We start from the raw sequence: 22,480 nt of genomic DNA on the forward strand, positions 1-22,480 counted from the left end.
CACCGGGACGCACCCGAGTGTTTTTAATCGAAGGGGTGGTGTGAACACTGAGACGTACCCGAGTGTTTTTAACCGAAGGGGTGGTGTGAACACTGGGGTGCACCCGAATGTTTTTAACCGAAGGGATGGTGTGAACATCGGGATGCACCCGAATATTTTTAACCGAAACAATCTTGACGCGTCTCATGCGAGAAGGGGAAATGTGCTGTGAACACCGGGACGCACCCAAATGTTTTTAACCAAGGAGGTGGTGTGAACACCGGAACACACTCGAATGTTTTTAACCAAAGAGGTATCCTAACACGTCTCACGCGAGAGGAGAAAAGGTGGTGTGAACACCAGGACGCACCGGAATGTTTTTAATCAAAACAATCGTAACGCATCTCACGCGAGAGGAGAAAAGGGGAAAATGATGCGATTCGAAAGGCATGAATGATTTAACCTGGAACTCCTCTGAATGAACTGTATATACAATATCGTGCATGTGAAAGAAAGAGACTTAACAAATGCGACATAGTAGGAATGCATGTTCTATGCAATACATACAACCGAGAGACAATGTTAATGGCATGTTTTATGCGAGAAACAAAAGTATAAGTATATTCTATGCATGATTGGTAACTGGAGCATATTCTAACTAGAGCATATTCTATGCATAAAAGCAGATGCACGTTCCATGCAACAGCGAATAAGAAATGTATGATCAGCATGCAATTCCCGTGAGATGCACATCTTACAACAACATGTATGAGATGCATATTCTATGCCACAAAGTGAAGTACACGTTCCATGCAACAACAAATAGGACATGCACGTTCTATGCAAGATATCAAAGCATGATTTGACGAGAACAAACTCAAAGACAACTTCCAACTCACCTCTCAGAAGAATTACAATGTGTTTAAAGGGTACACCTCGTTCATGTTGGCAAGTGATGAACATCGCGTGCCAAAAACACAATTTCGAGCTTCTGCAGAGGCATTTTGAACTCAACAGTGAACAATCCCTTCAATTTTTGGAAACCAAGGACACAAAATAGCATCAAGCACCCTAGAAGAGGTACTGACCACCTGTCGGCCATGAGGGAGTGCCTCCAGCCAGGTGCCGGCCAACAATGGTCCTTGCCGGCCATCGATGAGCCTTGCTGGCCATCGATGGCCATCGATGGTAGATTGAGGGCAAATTGGGCAATTCGGATTGGGCCTTTAAGTATGAGTCACAAGGGCTTATTTCCTCACTTCTCCTTGTCCGAAAATCATCTTCCTTTCTCTCTAGACACCCTTCTCTCTAGATTTACACTTTCTACGCATTTTCCAACACCCTACGCGAAGTTGATTCGCTAAATTCCCTTTGTTCTCTTCACTTTGAACCGATTGATATTTGATTTTGGTGCTTCCTTCCTTATTTCCACCATTTTAGGCTTATTCCCCTCGAGTTTCTCTCGAGTTTTGTACACTTTTCCCGCTTTGACTCTTTCTTTCATTTTCTCTCTCCTAGGGTTTGACTTTTTCCAAGTTTACCCTTTTTCTTCATTTTTCTTCACTTTTCACCCATCTCGCACCTATTTTCAGATGGCGGACGAGGTTCCTCAAGATGGGGCTCCTCCGGAGGTTCCCCCAGTAGTTCCATCCGTGCCGGAGGTAGAGCCGATAGCTGATCTTGAGGCTGACCTAGAGGCGGAGTTTGAGCCTGAGGTTGAGCCAGAGCCACTACCACTGAGGGTATGGCCTTTCCGTTCGGCGAGATATCACCCACAGACACACATACTGCCAACTTTCGGAGGCATCAGACGCTTTACCAAGTTCGCCCGCCGATGCGTCGGAGGACCTTTTGTTGAGGGAGCCAGAGTCTTACTTGTTGGCCATTGCCGTTGAGATAAGAACTCTGTTTTTATTTATTTTTACTTCACGTATTTCTTCCTTTAGTTACTTGCAATTCTTGCATTGCTTGTATTCGGATTCACCTGACTACATTTCATAAACTGCCTTGTATTTGACCATGCACTGCCTTCATCTGATTGTATTTCATGCACTGTCTTCATCTGATTGCATTTCATGCACTGTCTTCATTTGATGCATTTCAGATATACTGCCTTATACCTGATGCATTGTCTTTTGCCACAAGGCGAGTTTGGCGCCTTTAGAGGCTATGGTGCTACGACCACTAGAGATTGGTATGATGAACTCCTAGCTAGAGTTCGAGACATCATCGACAAGGCAGACTTTGGCCTCTTTTGCTCTGGCTTGACTTGGGTCGTCACAAGTCGCCCCCTCCTGGGAGCACTGGTGGAGAGGTAGTGGGATACCACTAACTCCTTCCTCTTTTCCACTGCAGGGGAGATGACGATGACTTCTTACGACTTTGCTATGATCATCGGCTTAGACGTAGAGGGCGATCCGATCCCTATTGACACAGATATGGAGGAGTGGGAGGTAGCCTGGTTCGAGCTGCTGGAGGCATACCCACCCATATACCAGACGAGGATGGTGAGATATACTTGGTTCACAGAGTGATTCAGAGGGACCGAGCCCGAGATAATAAAGGAGACCAAACAGTATGCTAGGGGCTTCTTGATATTCGTCTTCGGTACCACCTTATTTTCGAACAGGTGGAATACCGTTGGCCTATATTTGCTGAGTGCCCTGGTGACCCTTTGTCGGGTTCGTTTCTACGACTGGGGTGGAGCTGGCCTCACCACACTGTATGGATATATGAGCTCTACCTCTTGTCTACGGGGAGACCTGATTGGAGGCTACTAGCGAGCTTGGGAGGTACATATCTCAGTTCTCTCTTTGTGCTTTATGTTTACTTTAAAGTTTCTGCTTTACATCTATCTCAACACACGTGCTTTCTGCTTCGCATTTCTGTATCTGCTCAAACACTGTTCATACACTGTGCTTTCTGCTTTACAATTTCTGCATTTGCTCAATACTATACGGATCACATACCATTGCCTTTTCCCTGCAGTTATGGATATACGCATACTTTCTGACTTTCATCCTGGAGCTTGTAGTGGAGCTTCTGTTGACGGTACCCTACTCGCAGTTATAAGACGGTCAGCTTCGCCGTAGGACTTGCAAGCCTTTCACATTCTTCAGGCGGTACTTCGACACAGTAGGCACCTATGACATAATCCGAAACATAGTCATTTCATTTCTGCTTTGAAATTGTTCTGCTTCACACATTTAGCAACTGATAGCAACTAATAACCTATACAACTCCTTTTGCAGATCACATGGCAGTCGTGGGCCTTGATGCCAGGGAGTCCGGGGTTAGTTCGTCGGCGCTTGGGCCGTTTCCTGCTATCACATTCTGCTTGAGGGTCTGGTCTGTTGGGCCTGGTTCTTGGATGAGCGCTTCATGTGCCAGTTTTTGGGCATACCAGACGCGGTCATCCCGATGGCTCTACCAGAGTCCATGCGTTCCACAGAGAGCTTATCTGTTGATGAGGTCATCCAGTTCATAGTGGGCCTTGACGTCGACTTCTTCTGAGCAGAGGGTGACTATGCAGATTCATCCTAACACACTTGATGCCACCTCGAATGGGTGTTCGTGGAGATGAGGAGGCGAGGGCTCCTGCTGCGAGAGCGAGACGCAGAGTGACTTGGGTGAGCAGGGCCCGAGGCACAGGGGCTTCCCGAGCGGGGCGGAGGGCTAATTGGCCAGAAATCCCCACTACACTGACTTGTTGGTGACACACAAGGGAGGCTTACAGATCCCGATTGAGCCTGTAGCAGTTGGTCATGAGCTTGTCGGGGTCCGAGGCCCGACTCCGGTATGAGCCATACTTTAGCACTTGCACTCCATATGTTATTTCAGATACATCTATGGCAGATACTAATCATTCAAATACATTTGCAGGCATCGACTGAGTATACATGAGGCGCTCTTGAGCTGATAGCCTCACTGATAGGGATGATACAGAGGAGAGAGACATTGCTCAGCCTCTACGGTGTTCAGGTAATATCTTTAGTTTTCCATTCCGAGCATCAACTTTCCATTGACACTGACATTGAAAATTTCCCAAACTGCACTGATACATTGCATTGATAGACCACATCTGACACACTGCACTTGCATACTCTATTCACACTGTATCTGACTTCTGCATATACTCATTCTGCATACTATGCTTACATCTAATACACATGCTGTAACTGATATGAAACAACTGTCTTTTCAGATCCCACCCATACCGACGGCACCTGTAGGAGTTGCAGCACTTGCACCAGTAGTACCTCCTCTAGCAATAGGGATGAGAGAGAGAGATAGATTCCAGTACGCGGCCGAGGTAGAGCTAGAGGCACCCAAGGCGGGAGCGGCCCTTCAGAGCCCATTATGAGTGATGATGATGTTGAGACGAGTGACTCTGAGGAGGCAGTGAGTTAGCATTCAGAGTCATCTGAGATGAGAGATGATGACGCCGACTCAGGTTCCGAGAGCAGGGGCGATGCCAAGGCGAGCTCCGAGGCAGAGAGCGGAGAGTGGAGATTTCTCCGGTTCAGACTCTGGTCCAGATTCAGACATCGGCGCCAACAGAGATAGTGCCCCAGAGTCCTTTCCTTCGAGGAAGAGGACGAAGAGGGCTTCTCGGGCCTGAGGCATCCAGCGCTGATTTATGTATTTTTGCTTAGTTTCTTTTTGTTTATAGTTTTTAGCACATTGTGAAGCTTCAAACAGGTTTTATTTGCTTTAAAAACTTGTACCGTTCTTTTGTAAAAACAACCATGATCGGAATGAAAACCAGTTTTTATTTGAAAATGTGTTGTATTTTGCATCACGAGCACCGCATTGCATGAAAATGAGGTTAAACTTGATACTGAAATCTGAATAATTGTATTGCCACAACAGTCTTAATTGGGTAATGAACTGACCAACAATTGAAATAACAACAATATACAACTCGATAACAAGAAATGTCAAATATAGACCACGTCACCAGATTCAAAGTTGCCACTTAATGTTTTTTGTGAAAACTAGGAAATCCTGGCTCATGCCAATGTAGGCCATTGCCCGTCACAAATAGAAAGTCCGGCTTAGGAGCTTAGGTATGAGGGGGGAAGGTTATGAATTGAACACCCTATCACAGATCGGCCTCTACTAACTCTTGATATGAGATTCATTACCAAAATATGCTCAAATCCCAATTATTATTTACTATATGGAGTAAACAAGTATGGACTGAATCACATACTTTGGAACATTTTGATCTCTTGTGATTTTGAAAGGAGCAACTCAAAAGAAAGAGAATGAGACTCACATGTAAACAAATCAAAACAATTCCAACTTAGACAAAATAATCTCCAACCAATGAGCAAACAAAGAGATATCTGAAGTAAGCACATAGCCTCATGGTTGCATGCTAAACATAGTAAAGAAAGAATGCACAAACAAGATGCAAAGATAAAAGAAGCTCACCTAGTACTCATCAACACCAAGCTAAGCCCAAAAGGGTTAGAAAACATGTAGGATCCTAGATATAAATAACTAAATGCAATGACACTCATGAAATCATATGTCGTGTGAACCATCTCAAGCATGGGTGTATGCACAAACCACATAGAAGCAATTAAACTAAAAGATGCAATGAATCGAGCTCAATATACATGAACATTGATGCCAATCATATATAAAATATGATAAAGAAAACATGATGCAAGGTATCATATGGGTAACATGAATAAGTAAAAGGGAGAGAGAGAGAGAGAGAGAGAGAGAGAAGCATGCATGAGTAAGAAGGAGAGAGATAAAGAGACAAACAAATCAAAATAGAAGCTATACGAAAAAAGAAGCTAACTAGCAAGATAATCAAAGAAGCAACAATGAAAGAATCACAAGAAGCTATATCTATCAATTCAAAAGAAGCTATAACTAAAACCAATAAAAACTAGAAATCAAAGATAAATGCGATGAGCCTACTTTCTTCATCATAGAAGTTAACATGAGAGTAAATTCTTCCATACATAGGTAAAAGATGTAAGTAAGTGGAGCGAGTTTGCCTCCTCAATCATGGAAATAAACATGAGAAGTGTAAACTCCCTCCAAAATATCAAGTGAAACAATGGAAACAAGATGAGATGATTCCATTCTCTTCATCACAAAAAAAAAAAAAAAAAAAGTGACATAAGAAAATGGAATTCATCATGATCATATAGGCCTTCTAACAACAAGAATGAGTAAACTCTCATCATCACAAGAGTGAGTATGAGAGAGTAAAACTCCTCTATCATCAAATTCAAAGGATCAAGAGATAAAGAATAAACTTACCCTCCTCATCATGATAACAAACATGAGTGGATAAATTCCTCCAACATCTAATGATAAAGACTATGTGGCCTCTTACAAACATTTTATGGGATACCTAGTTTGATTTTTCTACAACCTCAATGTTGACATAGAACTATAAAAGATTTGGACCTGTCATTATGGCAAATCAATCTTTTTCACTTCCAAAAAAGAATTCATTTATTGCTCTATGTCACCATCCCGAAGAAGCAAAACCACAAGTAACCCACCCAACGTTGCTCTATGTCACCATCACGGTTGCCAGTTTCAATGCCTTGCCTAAACACCCGCCTACCAATCTAAAGAGGCAACAAGTGAAACACCGTTTGAGAAAAATAAAACAAAGCTATGTTTCCAAATAAATATGGTATCTTTCAAACTCTTTGATATAGACATATCTAACTAATATATAACAATACCTCCATATTCAATATTTCAGAGAGAGAGAGGAATCAATATTTCAATAACAAAGCACAATCAATGAAAATAAAAATCATCAAAATTCCATATCAATGATGTAAACTCTATTCAATGAAATATACTCAACTTAATCATAGGCTTAAACCTAAAATAACTCCATACAATAGCGAAAAAAAGTTTATTATCAACGAATTATATAATAGATATAGTCATCACTGCATTAACAAATCTTCATCTAGAAACATACATATTCAACACCAAAAATACATCTAAAATAATTTAAACCACAAAATCGAAACCTCAATTTTTGAAATGAACTGACTTCAAGATAATTTGAACTTCTTCTTGGCTGAAATTTTATTCAACTTAATACTAGAAAAAAATTGTTAGAATCAACCTAAAATCACTCAAATGGAGAGAGAGAGAGAGAGACAGAAGAAGAAGGAGGAGGAGGAGGAGGAGAAGGAGGAGGAGGAGAAGGAGGGACCGAGATGTAGAAAGAGAAAAAACCTGAGGTTTTGATACAAAATGATAATGAGAGATCCATCCATGATAATGTGTAGGCCAATCGAGCAAAAACGTGAATTACTTATTGTGTTCTTCATAAATCTGTAATATATATACATATATAGAGAGAGAGACACACACACACATCAAATATGCAGAAAAATTGAAGAAGATAGATCTACTGTATATTGAAGCTTGTAGATCTCAAATTTGAATTGGAGCTCGAGATAGAGAGAGCGAAGTTTTGCAATAGAGCTCGAGATAGAAAGAGAAGTTTCTATGATGATGGGAGATGTGATAACCCCACCATGTAATAGACTTATATTTATTTGATTTTGAATGCTAATTATGTGTTTGGTGTGTAATTAGTTCATGTTTGTTCATTTGATGAATTATCTGTTGTGATTTCTGCTTTAAATCTGAAATTGAAAGCCTTAATGACTTTAGACACCAAAATTGATAAGTTTAATTAGGATATCATAATTTTTAGAACCTTTTGGAAAGTTTGATTAAAAATTGATTCAATTTTGTAAATTAAGTTTTGATTAATTAACTTAAGTTGTAATTACTCTGCTTAATCCTTAATTAGCATCCTAAGCTAATCACATGTATATATGTGAGTTACGGAGAGCTAAATGGATAGTTTTGAGCTCAAATCTGCTAGAGAACACTTTAGTGTGTGTGTGTGTGTGTGTGTGTGTGTGAGAGAGAGAGAGAGAGAGAGAGAGAGAGAGAGAGAGAGAGAGAGAGGGAGAGTTCAATTTTAGAGAGAGAAAAAGCTTGAGCTTGAAGAATTTGCTAGGAGATTGAAGAACTAGGGAGAAGAACTCAAGTGTTTGCTAGAATAAGTGTAATTCAAGGCTCTAGGCATGAAATTCAACCTCAATTCTTGATGATAACTCACCTAGCATATGAATTCAAGAAGATAATGAGATTAAACACAAGAAATAGCTGAAGGATGATGAAATTGGAGCTAGAACATACATGCATGCATCAACATGAAGAGTTTCATCATTTTGAGCATGAGGTTTGTTGTTTATGTTTGAATTGAGAGTTAAATCATTCATGCATTCATAATTCAAAGAGTTTTCGAAGTTCAATTTCATGTTTTAAAAGTTCTAGAAGAAGAATTGAAACAAGTTCATACATGCATGGAGGTTTGAGTTCCATTTGTAAAGAATTTATGAAGTTTTAAGCTTGAATGTTGTGGAAGTCAAGAAGATTTGAGCTAAGGGTTCGAAATTGACTATATATTCATGTTTTTCAAGTATTTCTAAGTGTTTGGACAAGCCACGCAATAGTTTTTTCTTTGGGATTGAGTTTGGTGCATTTTTCTTCATGTTTTGAAAACCTAGAATCAGTCCTCATCGCTCGAGCAATGAAGTCACCGATAGAGCACACAATAAGAGCTTCGAGTATTTTTGCAAAGTATTGCACATTGCTCGAGCGACCAAGAGACCAGTTGAGCGACCTCAGTTTATTTTTCACATGGCTCAAGCGACCATCGAGCATAGATTTTGAGCATCTAGTACTTTTGCAGACCATGCAAACTACTCGAGCGACTGAAGGACTGCTTTAGCGAACTATCATGTTTCAGCATATTTTGAAAAGTTATATTATATTCATGTCTTTATTCTCATATCGTTCTGAGTATTTTTAAGCATGAGTTGAGCCTCCCAAATGAATTGATGAGTTAGAATTGGACTTAACAGAATTGGATAAGTTAAGAATGATTCAATTAAGCAATGTGTTCCAATATGAGTATGTGTTTATGTATTGTGTAGGTTGATCCACAGAGACGTGTCAACAATCGAATTGCTATGAGTAATATCTTGGTAAATATATTTTCTAATGTGCTATTTTCTAAATGTTTCCAATGTGGTAAACTTTTCTAAACTTATGATTTTGTGAGTATGAATGAGCTTCTATCTGTTCGATCAATATGATATCTGTTAATGGAATTGATTAAGTATAAATGTGTGCGATATCTGATAAGGTGTTCTGTTTATCTGATAAGATGGACCCAAGGTCATTCTGATTATCTGATAAGTCGATATCTGTTATGTGTTGACCAAATGGTCATTATATAACTGTAATCAATTGGACACAAGGTCGTTCCGTTAAGTTATGTTATGCTTTGCTATGTACATCTGTTATATGTTGGATTAGAGGTCGTCCTGTCATGTATTGGACCAGAGGTTGTTCTGTTATGAAGGAATGTGATGTGAAAACAAATATGTTTATGTAATAGAACTCATTCATGTAATCCATTTACTTTGATGTTATTCATTGGGTTATAGCTCACTCCGTTATATATGTATCTAGGTAAGCAGCGAGATGTCCAGCCCTAGTGAACTTGGGGAAGATCAACCGTGTTTTGTGAAGTTAGCCAAGGGTGCCTCTCTGATGAGGCTTTTGTCTTTTGTTTTTGTTGGTCATGCTTGACCATCTTTTGATTTCAAGAAGTTTAAGTTTTGTAAGTTTATGAATGATACTCTTATGTGACAGTCTTTGATTATGAAGTCATGAATGAATGGACGTATATTTGTACAAACGTATTTTGAATGTGGGTTATTAACTTAAAGTATTCCGACATGTCATGTATGTACAACTCAATGGACAATTTTTATTCATAACATTATCCTACTTCCGCTTTTGGCCCCATATATATAATTACATTTCAAATTTGTGTCTGAGGCCGTAAGTAATTTCATGATTACTGGACAGTTATGATCTAAACCTCTAGGGATAGACTCGGGTCGTGACAAGAGATCCATCGAGTAGCGAAGATTGTATATTTGGAAAAATGAAAAAAACAGATCATGTATTACTATACACACCCCTTGAAAGGGGTGAATCAATGCATCCCTAATTATGCTATTTTCTTCTTCTTCTTCTTCTTCTTCTTCTTCTTCTTCCTTTCTTTTTTTCTTTTTTTTTAATTTTTAAATTATGACACATGAGATCTTCGGATATGCCTCACGTGATATTTAGTTATGACATTTTTTAAAATATTTTAGTTATGACTCAAAAAGTATGGAGTTATATCATTTTCTTCTTTAGTTATAAAATACATGTGATAGACACCCTTTGAGGGGTGTGTACTATAGTCTTTCCTATAATTGTAACTTTCATTATAAAAATCATAACTTTCTTTACAAAAAATAACTTTTTAAATATGTACACCATTCACAAAGATGCACGTTGTAGATTTCTCCTTGGTTATAGCTTTCTTTCTTTCCTTTATTATGACTCAGAAAGTATAAAATTATACTATTTTTTTCTTTAGTTATTTGGTGTATATGGTACACACCTATTGAGAGGTGTGTATAGGTGCGTACCATAGTCTTACCCATTTATTTATTATTGAACATATGTGACATGAGGATTGAAACACAATTTCTAAAATTCAAATTTCATATCATATACCCCAAGAGCTAGCCAACTAGCAAGTACATGAAAGTACATAGTGCTACCAGACAGGCTATTGATTGATTCCTATGAAGCACGGATACTCCGAAATGGCCCCCGTACGCGTATCGGATACGTATCGGATACGGATACGCGTCCGATATGGCGGAATACATATCGGATACGACAAATAAGTATCCTATTTTTTTTTTTTAAATTTTTTGAATTTCGAATACGTTTGGGATACGTGAGGATACTTCAGGATATGCTCGGGATACTTTCGGGATATGGCAGAGCAAAAAAATAATTTTAAAAACTTATAATGGGGTCAAATTGTAAAATAACAAAAGTTATGTAAAATAAAACAAAAAAAACAACAAACCAAGCCCTAGCAGCAGTAGCAAAGGAGGAGGAGGAGGAGTCGTCTCTCGGGACAGTAGTGTCGTCGATCATGTTTGCGAACAGCAGCGTCGTCATTGTCGTCGAACAGGTTCGTCCCTCTCTCTCTCCCCTTCGCTCTCTCTCTTTCTGCCTCTCGCTCGATCCCTTTGGACTGACAGACTCAATATCGCTTACTTTCTCGCTTACTTTCTCTCTTTTGCTCTTGCTTGATCTCTCCCTCTTCCTCTTTCGTCTCGTCTTGCTCTCTTTTCCCTTTTTTTCGATCTCTTGTTGCTATTTTTATAATACACATTGTTCTTTTTTTTTTTTTTAATAAATATACTCTTTATTCTTTATTCTTTAAGATCTATAAAATGAAATCAATATTAAATTTGAGATTATAGGGGAAATTTTTTTTTCTCAATTTCTCTAGTAAAATTTACAGATTCTTATAAGCAAACAAAAACAATTAGATTTTTTTTTTGTGCTAAATGAAAACAATTTTAGATTATTAGTTTAAAAGAACTAAACACCATATATTAATTTCTTATAAGCAAATAAATAAAATTATTAATAAATAAATGAACTTTATAAATTTTTTATTTTTATGTATGCTACCTTACTAAAAACTGTAAAATAATATTTTTTACGAACGTATCCCCGCCGTACCCGTATCTTAATTTTTCAAATTTTGTCGTATCGCCGTATCCATATCATATCGTATCTCATATCCGTATCTGTACTTCCTAGATTCATTTTGAAGTACCTACACAATCAATCCTTTTTAGATAAATGAATAATTAAACAAATATATGGTGCAACGAATACAACCCAAAAACACTTGAACAAGAATGCTTCAATGGCAAGCGGCGGATGCTTCCGAATGGTTCTCCACTATTCTTTAAAAGAAGATTGGTTAGAGTTTATTCAGACTCTACTAAGCACTTCTTCTTCCTCTGCTTGTTCATCATTGTCAACTTGATCCATATCGCCTTCCTCAACATTGATACACTTGTACCACTTTGCACAAAAAACATAGACCACAAGATCAGCCGCAGTTAAGGCAGCAATTAGGAAGTAAAATCGGTCCATGTGACCATTATTTAGATCCTCCGGTATCCAACCTGGTTTATCACCTCTTGCTGTTATTCCCATTACCACGTTAACAAGCATACTACTCACATAATTCCCTAGAGAAATTGATGCCATGCAAAGTGAGCTTCCAAAACTCTTTATCCCATCCGGTGCTTGCCCATTGAAGAACTCCAACTGTCCTACATACATGAATACCTCTGACGCCCCTACGAGCACATATTGAGGTATTTGCCAAAATATGCTTAAAGAGCTTGAATGGTTACCAGGGATCACATTTTTTAGCCTTGCTATCTCAGTGATACCAGCGGCAACCATGGCTAGCATTCCAATAAAAAGGCCGATCCCCATTCGCTGAAGCTCAGTTAAGCCTTTAGGGTTTCCGCTAAGTTTGCCAGCTACTGGCGCCAGGATGTGGCGGTAAATGCCGGTGCAAATAAGGACACTACAGATATCGAAAGCAGACATGCTTGCTGCAGGAAGATGGAAATTTCCAATTGTGGAATTCATTACCACGCCTTGCTCGACGAATAGTGAAGCCATTTGAGTAAAAACAACTGAGTATATGATAGTGCATAGCCAAATGGGTAACATTCTTATAATGCATTTGGATTCTTCTACTTGAGTAACTGTACATAGTCTCCATGGGTTTATTGGTTCACCCTGATCTTTCTCTGTCAAGGTTGCTGCCTTGTCCAAACACCTGACCATGCATCATCCATGGAACATCATATAAGCATCAAATTAATAAATCAATATGTTCCTATTAAGAAACAAGCAAACAAGAAGAAATCCACCGTTTATTCTAGGCCAATGATTATTATATGATCAATGTTAACCTCTTTTATAACAAGGATAGTCCAATGCTTGAGGCTCATGCAAAAGTAGAGTTTGGTGAATGAAAAATGTATGCAGTCTTATCCCTTTTTATTGAACAAGCCACCCTCCAATGTTAACCTCTTTTTTTTTTGATCGGCCAAAATAAATCTTTATTGATGAATAAACATACATGGTATGATAAAATACATCAATAAAGAGGAGCTTGGAGCTAACAGAAAGCTCCAAGCGCCAGTTGGTGAGGAACCAACAGGAAAGAGAACAAAAAACTCAAAGAAAAACAGCCACAACAACAGGCAGAGGCAACTCCAAACAACCAGCAAGAACAAAACAGAGCAGCATACAGAGCAAACCAGCAAATAGCACAGAGCAGCAATGAGAAAATAGCTATTTGCAGACCTCACCATAACAGATGCAACAAACCAGCAACATACCAGCCATACCAGCCATGCTATTTGCAGACCAGCAACATACCAGCCATACCAGGAAATAGCTATTTGCAGACCCAGCAATGTTAACCTCTTTTACCACAAGATTATTATGGTAATTAATTTATATGAAGGTAGAGTGTTCCATTAAAAAATATATACATACATATATGTATATATATATATATATATATATATGTGTGTGTGTGTGTATATTAAAAATAATAAAATAAAATGAAAAACAGCAACAACTATAATGTAATGAGAAATTTGAATACTCACCCAAATTCATCGCTGTGAAGAATCTTCCTGCTTCCTTTAATTGCAGATTTTGATCCTTGTAACTCATACAATTCATTATTATCAGCTGGAACTACATTCCATTTCCTAGTTGCAGCAACAAATACTTGAGTGACACGAGGCAAAGGGTTGCCACATGGCTTAACATACCTATATCCACGGGATCCCAATAGAAATGACAGCAGGGCTACAACAGCAGATCCTGTGGATACCCAAAACCCCAGTGTCCATCTACCATTATCCTCATAATAGACCATAATGGTATTTGAGAAGAGAGAGCCAACATTTAGTGCAAAGTAGAAGTAGCAAAAGAAAGCTGCTTTTGAAACTTTTTCTTTAGGACTTTTCTCATCAAATTGATCTGCTCCAAAGGTTGCTATGGTGGGCTGATGTCCTCCATATCCAAAGGCCACTAAGTAGATAGCCAAGTAAAATAGGGCAGTGCCTATTGAAGAAGTGGGTATGCAAATTTGTTTTCCATCACCACAACCTTCTGGTTTGAGCAAGAAAAGCCAAGAGACTAGAGATAATAGAACCAAACCCTGATTAAAGTACCTAGCTTAATTAGTTAGCAATTCCAGGATTAAAGAAATGTAAATTCAATTCTCTGGTAGTTAATAATATTACCGCCACAAAGATTAACTGAAAAATGGCACAAGTTAGGTATCGACCCCAGTAGGAATCGCTGAGGAACGCTCCAATCAATGAGCATAAATAGACAGTACCAGTCCATTTGCTGACATTGTTGGCTGCACTGGCATTGTCTTGTCCAAGGACTCTGGTTAAGAACAATACCAAGTTCACACCAACACCAAAAAAAGCTAGTGTTGCAAGGGCTTGATTTGCTACACCACATAGGAGAAGAAAATTTTATGTTTAACTAGCACATTAACTAATAAAAAAATGCTACAAATTCAATTGTCTTTTTTATAGAGAAGTTGTCAACACTACATTCATATTGGTGGAGCGTTGTGTCCAGAATGAACGCAGTGCTAATAGCACTGCATTATGTTACCTATAATGGAAAATTTTGTATCCCTAGCTATGGTTATTGTTAACTAATATGAACTTCCACAACCAAATCAAATCAAACCAAACCAGAATTGCAAACCATATGTCCTAGTCAATTGGCGTCTGCTACATGAATGAAGGATCATTTTGAGTACCTAGTAAGACAATTGCATAGTTCCAACCTCCTATGCTTTTTCTCTTAATGCAGCCTGCATTACTAAGGGACCTGCCCATCGTCTTCTGTTCATTAATCTCGCTACAGTTTGTTTCTTCATGTTCTGATGTAAGGTGAATATCTTCTAGTCTCTCCTGTTCACAAAATGAAATCATCATTTGTAACCAGTTAAAAACAATGTATATATCATATTCTCAACTATTGTAATAGTTTCTGTAAGATAAATTGATAGAGAGAGAGGGCATAAATTGTGTATATATTGATTGATGTCTGTTTTGATGTATTGTATGTACATTATATAGGAGATGGAGATGTGAAGTGGAGGTGGAGTGGTGGAGTAGGTGAAGTGGAGTGTGTAGTGGAGTAGGTGAAGTGGAGGTGGAGTGGTGTAGTGGGTTAGGTTTAGTGGAGTAGGTTTAGGTGTACATTAACAGCCCCCCTTAAACTCAAGGAGGATAGGAACTAACCAACTTGAGTTTGAAGAGAGTAACAAAACAGGAAAGTAAACTGATAAATAAAATAAAACAGGATAGGAGACACGGTATGGTCGAGTCAGACCGATGTAGCAGACAGTTTATGGGGTCATGTCGGACCGTTGTAGCAGACACTGTGTGGTCGTGTCAGACCGATGTAGAAGACAGTTTACGGGGTCGTGTCGGACCGTAGTAGAAGCTGACCGGAATCAATGTCGGGACAGTTTATGGGGTCATGTCGGACCGTTGTAGCAGACACTGTGTGGTCGTGTCAGACCGTTGTTGAAGACAGTTTATGGGGTCATGTCGGACCGGTGTAGCAGACAGTTTACGGGGTCATGTCGGACCGTTGTAGCAGACAGTTTACGGGGTCATGTCGGACCGTTGTAGCAAGACAGTTTACGAGGTCATGCCGGACTGTTGTAAAAGCTTGTGGTAGTGCACCAAGGGGGCGACTTAGGGAGTGCGCCATGGTGTGTAACCATTCTCACCATGATACAGGATATATGTATAACCCCCCCTCAAACTCAAATAGGTGTGAAGATAAAAACCTATTTGAGGTTGAAAGAAAGGGATTGATAAAGTGGAGCAGCTCATTTTGTTTTTATTTTTTATTTTATTTTTGTTTTTTACAAAAAAAAAGGAAGATAAAATAAAAAAAAAAGGATGTTAAAGAAAAAGGATGGGGAAAAGTGAGACAACGCATGGTATTAAAGGTAGAATAAATTAAGTAATGAAAAAAAAAAGTGTGGTTGTTTGTGGAATATATATATATATATATATATATATATATATGAAAAAGGAAAATGATAAATACGGGAATAAGAGAAAGGAAAAGAAAAATAGGTTGTCAAAAGCAAAGGGACATGCCCATGTGGGTGTCATGATAAGAAAAGCAAAAAGAAAGAAAGAGAAGATTGGTTTAAAAATAAAAATGGGGTATGGGTTGGCAAAAGGTGGTGGATGGATGGGTTGGAAAGCAGACATACCGTGGATGTTGATAGATTAATAAAATATGAAAGAGTCATTGATTTGGCTGCAGAGTGGGTGGTTTGTTTGTTCAAAAATATTGTTTAGAAAAAAAAAAGGAAGGTGGTGGAGGATATGGTGATGAAATGGTTGCAGCAGCGATGGAGGTCGCTAGAGGGGAGGGCACTGGTAGCGGCGGCACGGTGCTTCTGCGGAGGAGGAGCACGACTTGCTGACTGAGGAGCTGGATGGGGTTGATGATTAAACTGATGAGGGTGTTTTACGGTGGCAGATGTGGTGCTTCTGCGGCTGCTGTTGCAGTGATTATTGGCGGTGATTGGAGTGGTTGAGTTGGTCACCCAGCTAGAGAGAGAGAGGTCTGTGTTGATCTATGTGTGTGGTGTGCTGCTGCCGTGAGTGTGTGTGCATGGCTGTGTGTGTATGGATCGGCCATGCAGAGAGAGAAAGAGAGCCAAAATTCATGAATTGTGTGTTTGGGTCTCTTTTATCTGTGTGTGTGCATGCCGAGTATTGATGGTGAGAATGGTAGAGAAAGAGTGTGTGAATGATGTGCTGTGTGTTTATGTGCATTGAGTGTGTGTTGGGTCTGTGTTGTGTGTGTTGGTGGCTCGGTGCCGTGTATGTGTTCAGCTCCAACCCAAAACTTCCGATAGAGTGAGAGAGGAGGAGATGACAGTGGTTTGGGGTGTTGGATTAGTGTAAGGTTCGGCCTGAGAAGAACATGAAACAGCCAAGGTGAGTGAGGCTATCGGTGATGATGGCCCGGTTGTGGAGTTGCAGCGGTGGTGGCTTGACAGTGGAGTAGTTGGTGGTGCTGAGCTCCTCGGATGCGACGACGGTGGAGGAGACTTTTTCCATGAATTCCACCATTTCTTCGTAGCGCTCGGCATGCTCGGCCAGCTTGGCTATGTAGACGCTCTCTTCGCGTGGGGTTGATGTCGCCATTGGAGGAATTTGGCTGAGATCTGATCTGAGAAGAAGAAGGGAGAGGTTGGGTTTCCCTGTTTTTTTTTATTTTTTTTTATTTATTTTTTTTGTTGTTGTTGTTGTTGTTGTTGTTGAGGGAAAACAGAGACAGAGCATGGCTTGGTTTCACCCTCTGGTTCATCCTCTGTTTCTAAAATTCCAGCGGGCAGCGAAGGCAAGGTTGCCGGCCGGCTGCCCGCCGGTGAGAAAACAAAATACAGGCCTAAATCTTATAGCTCTGATACCATGTAAGATAAATTGATAGAGAGAGAGAGCATAAATTGTGTATATATTGATTGATGTCTGTTTTGATGTATTGTATGTACATTATATAGGAGATGGAGATGTGAAGTGGAGGTGGAGTGGTGGAGTAGGTGAAGTGGAGTGTGTAGTGGAGTAGGTGAAGTGGAGGTGGAGTGGTGTAGTGGGTTAGGTTTAGTGGAGTAGGTTTAGGTGTACATTAACAGTTTCATTAGAGTAAGAAGTTGGTATATAATAAATCTCTCGTAATCTAATACTAGATAGTCATCAAGTGTCTCCTTAATATTCTTCACGTGGACTCCCAAGAAAATTATCCAAATATCGCTCAGAATTTCTTTTAGTCATCCGATGAGGATCCAACCACTCGAAAAGAAACATAAACAATAAAAAGTCTTGGTGAGCCTGGAATATGATATTGAGGCATGTCCTTAACTTGTTCTCTCATCATAATCAAGAAATAAATAATTAGTTTAGGAAAAAAATTCAACATATTCTCTGTAACAATGAAACAAGAATAGTAAATGGTTGAAACTATGCCCAAAATAGGAAACATGAAGGCTACTTTGGAAACTAAAAAACATTTAATAATTATTGATAAAATGCACAAATATATGAAGAACTATGCTTATGTTAGAAATTAGGAGAGAAGAAATAGTCCCAAAGTCCATTAAAAAGCACATTTGGGGCAAAATTTAGTCAATAGGAACAAAGTAAGAGAACTAGATAGATAAAAGAGCATCCAATAGAAACAACCAAAACTATGCAGCTCCCAAATCCAGCCCCATAATTTCAGAATTTGATCCTACTAAATAATAAATTTTGCTATATCTTTTTAATTTTTTGGCTCTAAAAAGAAAATTGTTAATTTCCAACCTTTTCCACTATCTCATTGGTGGTGTTAAGAGAATCCATTGGATCAGTTTGAGGTTTCCTCTGAAAAATAACAAGGAAAAAAAAATTAGTTAACAATGGAGGATGGTTACAAAGAAACATGTTATCATACGATTTTTTCAGAAAATGAAAGTTTTAAGGCCATGCTTGTGCTAAGTATATCAAAAAAATCTTTTAATTACAGTGGAAAATTGTAAAATTTAAGAGAAATCATGATTTTATACATGATGACTCCACCACATACAACAACACAACATAGACTTAGAACAACAATATAATATTGTAAAATGAAAAGATGTTGCATTCCATGATACACACTCCAAATATTTCAAAAAAAAAAAAAAAAAAATTGCTTGCACGAGGTCCTACTAAAGCAGGGTTTGGGGATGGCAAAATCTTCCAAACGTTACTCTCATTTATAGAGAGACTGTTTTTGTAACTCGAACTCATGCAACCAACGACTTTAATGACAAGCCTTACTAAATTCATTAAAAAAAAAACACAAAAAACACAAAAAATAAGTACTGCTCACAAGAAGAGAACTCACAGGCAATTAACATTGGAAAGCTTGAAAAGTGTGGTTAAAAGAAAGTTGGCAAAGAGAAGATTGGGATGAATGGTGTGAGAGCAGAAGAATATATATATCTGACAACATGTAAGGGGAGAGAGAGAGAGACATTGACAAAATTACCTTTTCTATGAGAACAAATATTTACTTATCAGAGAAATCTATGAAGAAAATACTGGTGGAAGGAAAGCAAAGAGAGGCTTGCATAGAAGAGTAGTATGCACCACAAACTAGATCATAAATCTATTCAATCACTCTGTCTCTCTAATTGGGATTTTATTACCTCATGAAAATGATACCCTCTCTCATTCTAACAGTTTTTCTTCAACAAGTTTTGGATAAATATATTTATTGATGAAAAACTTTTTCTCAATTTCATTTCTGAATTTATGATTTCCTTGACTTTTGATTAATACACATATGTTACTAAGCGTAAGAAGCAGGTATAAACAACTTTCTTCGAACAATACACACATATTTTACAAACTAATTTAAATAGGTGAATGCTGTGTGCTCGTGACCTTTTTTTTTTATTATTTTTTTTAATGATGAACAGAAGTATTACAATAATGTCCTGTTTAATTTCATTTGTTGTAAAACAAAACAAGTAATACTAAGTTATTTCACAAATGCTGTGGTTGTAATTCACCTTTAATGGGATCAAATGAAAAGTATATTTTTGTTCTAACTGAGAACAATAGAACAAGCTTTCTTCTTATTATGTCAATTCTCATAATAGGTTGGAATTAAAAAAAAAAATAAAAAATTTAAAATGTTGATTTTATTTAATCTCATCAAGTTTACTTCTCCCATAAGTCATGGAAAATCAACCCATTTGCATCTTTTGGTATGTTGGGAACAAAAATCACTGAACATTTTTTATTTTTATTTGATTAGTATAAGAGTAATGTTATATACTAGATCTACAATAAAAAATACATATGAGACTTGCAATCTTTATGTCAATTAATAAGAAAATTAAGTAAAAAAAATCTATTAATAACATTTTTCTGAAGTATAACTCACATGAAAGTATAGTTTCAAGAATCAAATACACAAAGAAAATTTTGCAAAGAACTTCCAAAACAAGGAGGCTCATGCTATTCACACTCTAGGTAATTCCATTTTCATATACCAATTTTGTTTAGTGCACACTTATTGAACACATTTTCAGTATATACATTAAAAAAATATAAATTCTCAGTACACATCTATTTATTTCAATAATACTCTCATCTTCAATTTTATTTTGCAAAGAACTTCCACAACAAGGAGGCTCATGCCGTTCACCCTCTAGGTAATTCCATTTTCATATACCAATTTTGTTTAGTGCACACTTATTGAACACCTTTTCAGCATCTATATTAAAAAAATATAAATTCTTAGTACACATCTATTTATTCCAATAATACTCTCATCTTCAATTTTAAAATCTTAATTTTTTTTCCATTCACCTACCCTTCCTTTGTCGCTATTGTTAGCACTCTCAATCCTCCATCACCACCATCACTGCCACTCCCTACTTACCCCCTTCCATCGTAGACCTCTACAATCAATTTTGAAAGTGGGTGTTAAATCTTGTATTTTTTAGGCATTAAATATTTTAATAAGAGGTGTTGGTATTTTATTTTAGATAGCAGTTTGGTGGTGAGATTTTTAAATTAGAATCTAATTTATTTCCTTATATTTATTTTATCTATTTTATGTCCACCTCATTGTTGTTCATCTCTTTTTCAAAATATTTTTTTTTTCCATTCATCATTTTTCTTCCTCACCAAGAAAACAAAAATATCATCCTAGTTAGAAACGGAGTTTGCTTCTCTCCTTATTGACCAAGATTTTAATCTCCTACTACTCAAGTGAAAGTCCGACGGTTTAAGTAGATCAGCTAGCTTCTTCTAGTTTGGCCAGTAAGGATGGATCTTAAAAATCCTGCCTTAGGAGTGTTCTAAGCATAAAAAAAATAAAAAATAAAATAAAATCTTAATTGGCCGACCATCACTATTCCTTTCTCCGTACCTATTGTCCTTTTTGATTGATATACATGCCAACCTTCATTTCCTTCGTCTCATTTTCAATTTTTTTTTTTTTTTTTTTTTTTTTGGCTCCAAGTCTCTTTGCCTATAAATTGACTCATTCTCTCATACTCTTTCATCTCCCTACTTCGGCTCTACCTTGGCCAAATTGTTGTTACAAATATTTTGAGTTTAGTTTGAGAGTATTTAGAGTGAGATTTAGCAATTTTACAAAAGAGAAAAATTGTAAATTTTGTCAAATCTTACATACCTTGTGTTAGAATTTTAATTTGCCATTTTTGGGAATTGAGAGAGGAAATTGGGTTGAGATAATTTGAGTGGTATGCAATATACTCTCTCTAAATCTGTTTGCAAATTTATTTATTTTTGGTTTTAATTATTTCTAATTTGTAATCCTCTTAATTATTGTGATCATTTGATAAATTCTATAAAATCATTCTATGTTGATTTGTTTGATTATTCTGGTTATTTGATTAAACTCTGTGTAGTTACTATGTATTTGAAATGTTGATTTGTTGACAAACTGACGTAAAAATGTTCCATACATAGATCGAGTAGATCCTGCCAATAGCTTGCACTGATATGTCTGGATAAGCGATTGTACTTGAGTGAGGTGGGTGAGACCAATCACTGGTTATGTACTAAGTAGAACCGCGTATTTGTTCTTGCACAAGTTATCATATATTAGTTTACTTCTTTATACAATTTGGTTAACTGTTTGTTAATTCAATTCGAATCGTTTGTGTTATGTCATAATTGTTGGATTTCTGTTGATTATTTTCTATTCGAGCCTTATTACTTTTGTCGTATTATATATTTCTCGAATTAATTTTTTTTTAGGTGCAAAACAATTTAGTGGCGATCAAATTGGAAGTGCTAAAGAGATTATTTGAGTTAGAGTTTTTGGGCCTGCCACTATATATATATATATATTTGGAAACATCTATACTATATATTAATCAAAAGAGGGTTTTTAACCCCCAAGGCCTGTGGGAGCTTCAATATCCCAATCTGAATTTTCTAAATTTTTTATTTTTTATTTAAAAAAAAAACTCAGCATTTATTGATATTGTCAAAATCCTCTGATCAACATTTATTAACTTTTTTCAATCCACATGCCTTTCTACATGTCTGCATTTATTGATTTGGTCAAAATCCTCAGATTAGCATTTAAAATCCCCTCATACAAATAATTATAGATGCAATCCGTGTATAGTTACTGCAGTACCATTTTCAACTTCTCCCATACACTATGGTTAGTGATAAGATTGTTAAATTATTTTTATAAAAAATCTTAAAAAACATAATTTATATATTAAAAAAAATCTAAAATAAATATAAATATCTATAATTATTCCATGCATAGCATGAGTGATAGGCTAGTTTGTGTAATAATTTTGAAGATGATTTGTATATTTGATATTATTAGTTGTCGGGAATTGTAAAAT

At 37.4% G+C, this 22,480-nt stretch overlaps 1 protein-coding gene across 1 annotated transcript; it reads right to left on the reverse strand.

Annotated features, from left to right (window-relative positions):
- Window positions 1–11,753: 11,753 nt before the first annotated feature.
- On the reverse strand, window positions 11,754–20,533 carry LOC114295047 (protein NRT1/ PTR FAMILY 7.1-like). Its single transcript, XM_082905207.1, has 7 exons — window positions 20,524–20,533; window positions 19,120–19,124; window positions 18,411–18,470; window positions 14,828–14,981; window positions 14,289–14,506; window positions 13,644–14,203; window positions 11,754–12,799 (listed from the first exon to the last, which is right to left on the reverse strand). The coding sequence occupies exons 1-7, from the start codon at window positions 20,531–20,533 to the stop codon at window positions 11,932–11,934; spliced, it is 1,875 nt and encodes a 624-aa protein (XP_082761333.1). The 3' UTR covers window positions 11,754–11,931.
- Window positions 20,534–22,480: the final 1,947 nt, after the last annotated feature.

This window comes from Camellia sinensis, chromosome 14 (assembly GCF_055761805.1).
Source record: "Camellia sinensis isolate YWXY chromosome 14, ASM5576180v1, whole genome shotgun sequence".
Taxonomy (NCBI): domain Eukaryota; kingdom Viridiplantae; phylum Streptophyta; class Magnoliopsida; order Ericales; family Theaceae; genus Camellia; species Camellia sinensis.

What these genes read in the sequence shown, in the direction of transcription:
- LOC114295047 (XM_082905207.1), bottom strand. An exon ending in CTATGCAATTGTCTTACTAG is followed by an intron (nt 14,507 to 14,827) that starts GTACTCAAAATG and finishes TATGTGGTGTAG; the next exon opens with CAAATCAAGCCCTTGCAACA. An exon ending in CTTCACAGCGATGAATTTGG is followed by an intron (nt 12,800 to 13,643) that starts GTGAGTATTCAA and finishes ATGCATGGTCAG; the next exon opens with GTGTTTGGACAAGGCAGCAA.